Genomic DNA, 9,568 nt, shown 5'->3' with positions numbered 1-9,568 from the left:
ACTCACTTTAAAATGATAATATCAATAAAATTCACAGAAATGCCCTAGATAATATTCATATCTTTAAATTTAATAAATATTATACTGTTAAAGTATTGTTTAAAGTATAATTTTAAAGATCAAATAAAACATATTTTAAGTACTTACAAATAATAAAAATAATATTGACGACCGGCTTAAAATTGCTCAGACTTACAGTATGGTAGCAAATAACCGATTAACATACTTCTACAATGAATTACCGTATAACTAGGTATATTATATGTTACATATCTTATATATTAACCTGTAGTAGGTACGATTTAAAATTTTGTCGACACATGAAAACATCTTAATTTCATACATAGGTAATTTTTGTATGATTAAATATAAAGAAAAATATTCTTTTTAAACTCAGTATTACACATATGTTTATTTTCGAGAATCAATAAATTCGATCAAATTAAAACAGTGCGCAGAGGAAAATATATTTGTAGATAGAGTTAATGTCGTTTGTTTTTCAAATTAATAAAACACACACTGGATATTAAATGATTATCGAAATCACCCAGAGAAACAATGTTTATAGGAGCGTACATTTTTTTGAACATCTTCTCTGATTGCAAAATGTTGGCGCGTGACCTGAAAAAAAATTATCACCCCAGAACTAAAGGTCATTTGTATTACATATTACCTATTACATATTTACATGCTAACAGGGCCACACTGGCTAGTGTATAAATTATAATGTATCAAAATGATATTGATGATATAGATTATATTATTTATTTGTTAAATAACGGTGGCTTAAAATAGGATTCCTAATAAGTTTGGTAGGTATGCTAATACTATGCTATGTATCTACCTAAATAGTATTTCGGACTTATGCTAAAACCTTTGCACAAATTTAATTACGATTTGAATACACTTACATAATGTAATAATACGAGTATGTACACAGAATTCTGAAAGCATTATAATTTAGGTATTATAATTTTTCAATAAAATCGGTTTTATTTGTATTTATTTATTATGTCTTATTTAAATAGCCAATAGGTAGTTGTACAAGTATTAACTTTTTTTAAAATTGACTTTAAAATAATAAATAATAATAATTATTATTAAATTAATTCATTTAAGATCTAAAACCTATAGAATGTTGTACGCTGTATAACAGTGCTTCTAAGCCGCCTTTTTTGTTATAGGACCCCTAGTGATTCATCCACGGCACCCAGGTTGAGAAATAGTGCTATATAATATATAAAAACAAAATCACTGTTCACTATACTGGTCGGAGCGCATTTAGATGCAAATATTCCCGAACCATTTTAATCAATGCACTTAGGCATATTTTTTAATGTTTATGTGTATGGTACATTTACACGTTTGCGTTTAAAAATAATAAACAGTAATACCAAAATAATATTTTTGTTGTTTCTATGGAAATATTTTAAATAAATAGGTAGTTAATTTTATTATTTTTTTTTTAAAATTTTTTCTTTTTTATTTATTTCAAAAAAAGGTAACGGTATAGTTTATGAACATGCGTACTCTATAAATATGTCTAATAACACTTGTGATGCCATAAGGCATAAAACTAAAAGATTCAGTTTTAAGAGAAAGCCGTTTAATGCGAAGCAAATAGGAAATCAGCCAAAAATAGAGGTAAAAAAAGAGGTGAAAAAAGAGGTGAAAAAAGAGGTAAAAGAAGAGGCGAAAGTGTCTCAAGAACCTCAAGAACGTCACGAAAAGCCAGAGGTTGTCTGCCATAATAATCCAAAAAAGACGGGAGATGATAATACATATCTCGACCACAATGAACCAATAATAACACAAGATGAAAATTCTAATACGGTAATAAAAATAATGAAATAAAAAAAATAATAATTAACATATTATGTTCATACGTCTTAACAGCCTGATGGATTTGAAAATAAAGCAACACAAACAAGAATTTGTTGTATTCATAATCACTGCAAGAGAAAACAGCAAAAACGAAACGGAAATTTTTTTCCCGAAGCATGGTTATGTTTAACAAATTTGTGTAAATAAAAAATAAATAATAGTATTTATATCTAAGTTTTTTTTATTCTAACTGTTTTACATTTTAATAGGTACATAAATTAATTCTATTATTAATTAAAGAAACTACTGTATTTCTCACTCTAATATAAGTTTTACACAATATATAGTATATATACATAAAAATGTTTATAAATTATTATGTTTAAATTGATTTGATTAATTGTTAATTTAAAATGAAATTATTTATTTACCTAAATATTAAATATACATATATTTCTAAATAATTAATAAGCTATAGTATCAATCAATACAAGAATTAATTTATCTATTGAAATGTAAAAAGGTTAGAATAAAAAAATTTATTAAATTGGGCTTTGATTTAGATAGATTTGATAGATTGGTAAGAACTTAAAGTATAGTATAGCGTTTTTTTTCTTTAGTAATATATAAGTAGTGTTCCTTGAACAATGTTCTGACCAATAGTTAAGTAATTAACAAATTAAGTAAATTTCAAATTATTTTATTTGTTTCTATTACTTTGCTATGAATATTTTGTACATTAAAAAGTATAAATTTATAGATAATAGATATAGTAGAAAATCGTTTAATTTAAATTTTTGTTTGTAAGTAAAGATTTTGAATACAATGTGTTCTTTGTAGTTTTCTCTAAGTTTTCTTCATTGCAATTAAAATATATCAATGATACATGTCACATTTTATTATAATTTTAGGAAATTAAAATTTTGAAAAGATCATGTCAAAATACAAAAGAATAGTGAATTATTTTATACTTTAAAATTCATAAAAGTTACTTTGCTATGTTTATTGAAAATAAGGCCATTGAAGTAGGAAAATGGTAAAATAACAAGGATCCAAATGTTTAAATGTACTTTGATTACTTTAAAGTTATAACCATTAGGTAATCCTATTATAAAAAATACAAATTTGTATGTATTAAAAAAATATTTATGTTATGACAGATTTATATGTAATAAAATTAATTTTAGCACTAATTTGAATTATTATTTTATCAAAATTTTTCAATATTTATTTGTTTACTATTATTGATAAAAACTATTTAATAATAATTATGGTATAATTAAAAAATATAATTTATGTCAATTATAACTGGTATTTGGTATTTAAATAAATAATAATGTACAACTTGAAATGTGCTTAAATAAAAATTTAAATTATATAATAGATGCAGTCATAAAATTTATTTAATTTATTGTTTATTTGTTTAAGTATTTATTGTTTTAAAATAAATATCTAACTGTTAATTTTGTACTTAATAGTTGGTTATTTTATTAGTATAATTTTTAACATGTTAACAGTCAAGAATTGTTTTACCATGTTCCTTAAATGTATTGTATAATAATGAATTTAAGATCTCATTTACAATTATCTAAAATATACAGTGCTTACACTGTCATTAGATTTTAAATAAATTTTTTGTATTATGTTAAATATTGATATGTTCAAAATATTTGTTTACTAATTATTTTATAAATAATTTACGTTTTATTGCATTTCTTGGGATCATTAATACAACTCATTACCTATTAACAAAGTAATATTAGATGGTCATACTGATTTCATATTAATATTACATTTTCTATTGAAGTACATAATTATAAAATGTTATATATTTTATTTTATTAGAATTGTTAAGTATTTAAAACTTTAGCCTTAAATAAAAATAATTAATTAATAGTATTTGGGTTTTTTCTTTGATCTAGAAGTTAATTAATAGCTATATAATAATATGTATATTGCCTATAAGCTATAAGACAATAAATATTGAATAATAAATATTTAATAAATTTGAAATTTGTATTTATTTGAATTTAAAAAACTAATATTATAAAGGTTATAAAGCATAGAATATAGATGTAAAGTTAAGGTTAATAAATATAAAAGATAATAAATAAATAATTTATAAATTGAAACATGAAATTTATGTAATTTTATCAATAATGAAAGTTGTATATTATGGCTTAGGTTTTTATATTGTTATTGAATTACATATCTATATCGTATCTATTTAAAGAAAATAATATCTTTCAACTGCTTTGACAGAATTTTTAAAATAATGAATAAAAGTATAGTATAGTATAAAATAATATTATACAATGAAATAATATTATATTTATGTTAACTCATAATTTAATGAATCATTTATTAAATATTTGAATTTTAAATATAAAGTATTGTAATTTGTATTATGTATTGTGTGTCTGCATATGAAAAATATCTATAATAATCTATAATAAAATTTATAATATAATATGTATATCTATAATTGTAATTTATGTATTTGTTGTAGTTACTACTTACAATGAGTTAATAACAAATATAATACAATTTTTTTTTTTTCATGAAATTTTAGAACGCTAGAAATATACATTGGACTTCAACATTATTCAGCTGTCGTGACATAATATGCATTAGTTACTGACAAAAGTATACAACAGTAATATTATGATTGTAAAATACAAATACAATTATGGGTTTGTTACTTTAATGTATACACTTAGTCTCAATAGTTAGGTTAAAGTACAAATTACACTTTAATTATATTCAGTATTTCGTAAACATCAAAATATATACCATTGTAAAACAATTTATTTGTTAATATGTAATACAATTTGATTTCTTTTTTTAAATTAATATAAACCAACACATAATTGTTATGTTTATGATCATAATTTTAGTTCTTATTATTATTTATTTATTATATTTAATACATTGTGATATCATTGTTTCCATAAATTTACAAAAAATATTATTCTAATACTAAATTTGTTTTAAATTAAATGATATGCTACATAAATTAGTTGATACATTTTTAGAAACCATTATAGTTTTTCTTAAAAAAAATTATTTATATATAATTAAATTAATTACTTCTTCACTCCCTTCAAGAATTTGAAACAAAGATGACAATATAAAATAAAGGGTTGATTTAACTAAAAAATACTATAAGGAGCTCTAAAATTGATAGTACTCTTGATAGAATACAAACATAGAAGCTTTAAATTATATAATACAATAATTTACCTGATATCTATCTTTTTATAGTTAAAAAAAGCCCGGAATGTAATGACAAAATGAACTAACTGATTAAGTCCAGTTTTGTAATCCTTTATAATATATTATTAACGTAATATAATTATTAAATAATATAAATTTAATTAAAGACCTTTGAAACTTTTGATTCATTTTATTGAGATTTTAGTAACTAAACTATTATATCTCCTGTCTTTAGAATTAAATAACTAATGATAAATTTGTGAATGATTAAAAATGTTACATAATAATACAATTTAGGTACTTATAAATAGAAAAAAAATATCCATATATAACAATAAATTTTTAAAAATTCAATACTGTTATAAATAATCAATTATAATCAATGGAATATACGTAAATATAAAAATAAGAGAAAAACATGATAGTAATTTATTACTTATTAGTTAAGTACTTGTAGTATGTGATTTTCTTTTTGAATGTGTGGTTGAGGAAGACTGTTTGGAATTCAAAAATGAGTAAGTTCGAACGATTGGTTGTTCTATGCTTGAATGTTGTAGAATCTTATAACAGTTTTCTAATGCACACATCATGGACTGTGATGTTGCTTTTATTATTAACAAGTCTGGATCAGTATTTCTTAAGCGTGGACCTATTGTTAAAAAATAAAAATAATTATTATTACATAAGAAAAATTTACTAGTATACATTATACACTAATGTTCGCTACTTGATCAATTATTATAAATATATTATAAAATGTTATGTATTTTTTTTTTTATAAAATATTGTATTTAATTATAATAATTAACAATGAACAAAGAACAATTAATATACTTTATTGGATGGATATATTTTGAATAATTTGATATCTATAATAAATTTTGGAAGTTGCAATTATTGATACAGTTGTAATGGTAGTAATTCATAATAAATTACCAAGTCCAATAATTACTAGTAAATAATAAAACAATATTTTCTTTTTAATTACTCTAGTGAATTTTTGTTATATTATTATATTCATTAGGACTTTTTATGCATACACATATGTGTTATATGCAAACATAATAAATTTGTCTTTAATAGTATCCATTTTATGTTGTTATTTCCATTATAACAGTGCATTTGCCTTTTATCAAGTTTTATAAGAATTCTTATTAAATTATTTGTGTTCTCTCATTTGATTTTTTTTTATTAAATTTAATTTTAAAGCATTTATTTACAAAAATTAAAATTTTAAAATTCTCATAACTAGCTTTAAAATTAAAATAACAGAAAAAAATCGAATAAAAACAAACAATATTCTTACCTTTAAATTTAAATCTATAAAAATATCACAAAATATGTTATTTAATTACTGAAAATCTGGAAACAACAATAGAATACCAATTTACTCAATCCAGATAAATTTATGTTATCAATTTCTCACTAATAGTATTATTTTTTTTTTTTTATATATATATATATATACACACAATATTATACATACGAGTAGTAATTACAGTTTAATAATACATCATTTTTTTTCTATACTCTAGCAGCAAAGGGGTTATTTATATTTTCCAATAACATTTATTATCATTCTTATGGCTGGAAAGATAATACAAAAAGCAAAATATAGGCATTTTTTTATTAATAACTAAAGGTAAGATATAAATATTTAAATATCAAATGTACCAATAATGATTAATAAAAGAATGTTTTACAAACCTAAACACTATAAAAATGATTTTAAATTGTTTCAAAATTATTTAAAATGTATCAATTTTTTAGACAAAAAAATATTATTATACTAATATGTCTAATAGTATATTAGACATAAAAAAACAGATTTTAACTAACCTTGAGACGGTAGCTTCTCTATGACTCGAGCCATGTCAATAAAATTGTTTTCAGCCTGGGATAAATATTGCCGTGCATTAGCCAATGATCTTTTAACCCCACTTGGGCAAAAATCATACACATTATTTGTTCGTGAATATTTCTGTACATTTTTCTATAAATATAAAAATTTAGTTACAAAATTGATTTAAATAAATGATTTTTAAGTTAAACAAATGAATACTTGTGAATGATACTCTGCAGCAGCTCTCAAACGATTTACCCAATCTTGTCTAGCTCGTGCATCAACAGCTCTTAGCTTATAACATTCACCATTCCAAGAGTTTACAGAAAATGTATTTGAGTCTTCATCACTTGGAGATACAACTGCAGATTCCAAAAAAATAAATCCCCGTGGTTGTTGTTTGGTATCATTTTCACTCTGCATAATAAAATGATACAATTTTAATAGTTTAAAGTATTAGTTTACTAGTTAACTATTTCCTAGTATATTATATATTTCATAAAATACACACATACACATATATATATTTATGTAGGTTAAATTTATGTTTGTTAAGATATATGAGTTAAAGCATATAGTTGGTTTGTAGTAAATAAGTTATAAATTAGTATAAATATTAGTATAAAATTTAAAATAGTAAATACCACTTGTTTGAAGTAAATTTTATACATTATTATTGTTTTGAGTTAAAATAAATGAAAATATGGGCCTTATCTTTCAGAACAATATTTAAATTCAATAAAAATAGAGATTTACCAATAGATATATAATATTGTATTTATATTTAATGAGTATTCTTATAATATCAGGAAATTATTTTGAATAGGGGTTTTTATTATATCAAAATAACAAATTGTTTAGATTAGTAATAATTATTTATATTATTACCTATAAGCATATTATATTAAAGTTAAAAAGTTGAATAACCTTAAATTTAAAATATAAAATAATATCTTTGAATTTTTTTTTTCATGAACAATTTGAAAAATACTTACAACAGTGACAGTTTATTTTATTTTAGATTAAAGTAATATATTATTTTGCCAGGTTCCATGATAAAATTGAATAATTTAATGTTCATAAAAATCATATAGACTAATCACTGACCACTGGGCGCCAACCACTAAATCATGTTTAAGAGGGCCATTCAGTCAACCACTGATTCATTAAATATTTAATGAATTTTTATGTAACACAACATTTCATAAATTCACTAAGTAAATTATGATATTTTTTCAGCTACCTATGTCACCTCAAAACTTAGTAAACTTGCATAAATGTGTTAATATTATTATACTAAGTAACTTATAAAAAAATATAGTAATGTTAAATTCAATAGTAAATTATTTATACGAATGATTTAATGCAGAATAATTTTAAGTGTTTTTTTTTTTTAAATTGTTGACCAAGAAAGTATGATAACCCAAGTTTAAGAATTGAAAAGATAGATAACCTAAGTGATAATATATCAAGTATACCTGTACTGGCTGTAGGTACCAATAGTATTACAATATAATATAACATGTATATTTATGTAGCTTACCAAAAAGTAACTTAATGTTCCTTCTCTTGGGTCTATTATAAACCACCTGTGTTGCCATCCTTTGACTACGTTTGTGTACTTGTATAGTTGTCCTTCTTGAATTTGCGACAAAAATTCTATGCCACTCGTGTCCATGGCATATAACGCCTCTACTTGACACACTCGCTGTGTACAATCGAATAATATTATTAATAACGGTTAGCCGGTCAATACCAACAAATGTTAGGATGTGAACTTATAAATACCTATAACGTCTACAACAATATAATAATGTTAATATGATTACCTATTGTTTGTTCGCAGCGAATTTTAAGCGCAAACGGGCGTGGTGAGGGTAGTCACTTTTAAAATTGCGTAAGTACACTAGCAATAGTCCGAACGTATTGCGTTATAAATTTTAATAACGTAATCGCTAGACGTTAGCTTAGAGCTATTAGATTATTGTTATTATTGTTAGTTGTAACTTCGGCTTACTCGTTATCGCTAATTCAAAGTTTCAGTCAATTCCCGATTACTGATCGTAGCAGAGATTTGTAAATGCTAGACTGATAACATAATAATACTGACAGCAGTAACAACGATAATACAAAATAGTTTGGCCCTTGTCTACTGCAGTCGTCGTAAAAAAAAAAAAAATATTGATAACAACAATCGCGAGTTCCTGATCGTACCTCCATAGCTCCGTAATTTCAATTGTTAAGTGAATTACAAATATTATTTATTATTTATTTTGTACCTAGGTATAATTTGATAGGCATTAGGTACCTAGGTATCGACTTAAAATATTACAACTTACTATTGTGTTTAATTAAAGGAAGATCTGAATTCGAGAAAAGAGTTGTTTAGATGCTTTAATAGATAGTAGTGGTGAAATAAAAACTATGAAAAATAGCCAATACGTATTTTAATGATCGATAGCATTTTGATAAATTCAATACAGCATAGTTTTTAGAATTTTGTACACGTCGTTTTAAGTATACAAAAATAATTAGATATTATTAACATTTGAAATTTATAATTATTATGTTTAATAAAAATAAAAGTCAGTTATTATATTGTTTACAAAAAAAAAAAAAATTCAAACAAAATCAAATTAGAATTTTTTTTAAAAATATGTTGATAACTATTTTTCAAAATGTACA

General features: G+C 22.5%; 2 protein-coding genes across 4 annotated transcripts; one reads left to right on the top strand and one right to left on the bottom strand.

Annotated features, from left to right (window-relative positions):
- Window positions 1-4,470, top strand: LOC114131977 (uncharacterized). 3 transcript variants are annotated; one of them, XM_050205287.1, is made up of 3 exons: window positions 1-1,833; window positions 1,897-2,023; window positions 2,736-4,470. In XM_050205287.1, coding segments are annotated over exons 1-3 (423 nt in total). In that variant the 5' UTR covers window positions 1-1,539; the 3' UTR covers window positions 2,738-4,470. The 3 variants fall into 3 exon arrangements, with proteins under 3 accessions (XP_050061244.1, XP_050061243.1, XP_027853138.1); XM_027997337.2 differs by having other exon boundaries at window positions 5-1,833; window positions 4,397-4,470; XM_050205286.1 differs by lacking the exon at window positions 2,736-4,470 and having other exon boundaries at window positions 3-1,833; window positions 1,897-2,031.
- LOC114131986 (oxysterol-binding protein-related protein 11) lies at window positions 4,299-9,053 on the bottom strand. Its single transcript, XM_027997350.2, has 5 exons — window positions 8,713-9,053; window positions 8,427-8,591; window positions 7,103-7,300; window positions 6,880-7,033; window positions 4,299-5,689 (listed from the first exon to the last, which is right to left on the bottom strand). Exons 2-5 carry the CDS (start codon window positions 8,559-8,561, stop codon window positions 5,484-5,486), a joined length of 693 nt encoding a protein of 230 aa, XP_027853151.2. The 5' UTR covers window positions 8,562-8,591; window positions 8,713-9,053; the 3' UTR covers window positions 4,299-5,483.
- Between the last annotated feature and the right edge of the window lie 515 nt (window positions 9,054-9,568).

The sequence above is a fragment of the Aphis gossypii genome, chromosome X, assembly GCF_020184175.1.
Source record: "Aphis gossypii isolate Hap1 chromosome X, ASM2018417v2, whole genome shotgun sequence".
NCBI lineage: Eukaryota > Metazoa > Arthropoda > Insecta > Hemiptera > Aphididae > Aphis > Aphis gossypii.
This window is presented reverse-complemented; position numbering and strand designations above follow the sequence as displayed.

Bases quoted from the DNA above. Each gene is read 5' to 3' on its own strand.
- LOC114131977 (XM_050205286.1), top strand. From the start codon at position 1,540: ATGTCTAATAACACTTGTGATGCCATAAGGCATAAAACTAAAAGATTC. The intron at 1,834-1,896 runs GTAATAAAAATA...ACGTCTTAACAG, and splicing joins AAGATGAAAATTCTAATACG to CCTGATGGATTTGAAAATAA.
- LOC114131986 (XM_027997350.2), bottom strand. From the start codon at position 8,561: ATGGACACGAGTGGCATAGAATTTTTGTCGCAAATTCAAGAAGGACAA. The intron at 7,301-8,426 runs GTAAGCTACATA...TTTATTATGCAG, and splicing joins GAACATTAAGTTACTTTTTG to AGTGAAAATGATACCAAACA. The intron at 7,034-7,102 runs GTATTCATTTGT...TTATATTTATAG, and splicing joins CTGCAGAGTATCATTCACAA to AAAAATGTACAGAAATATTC.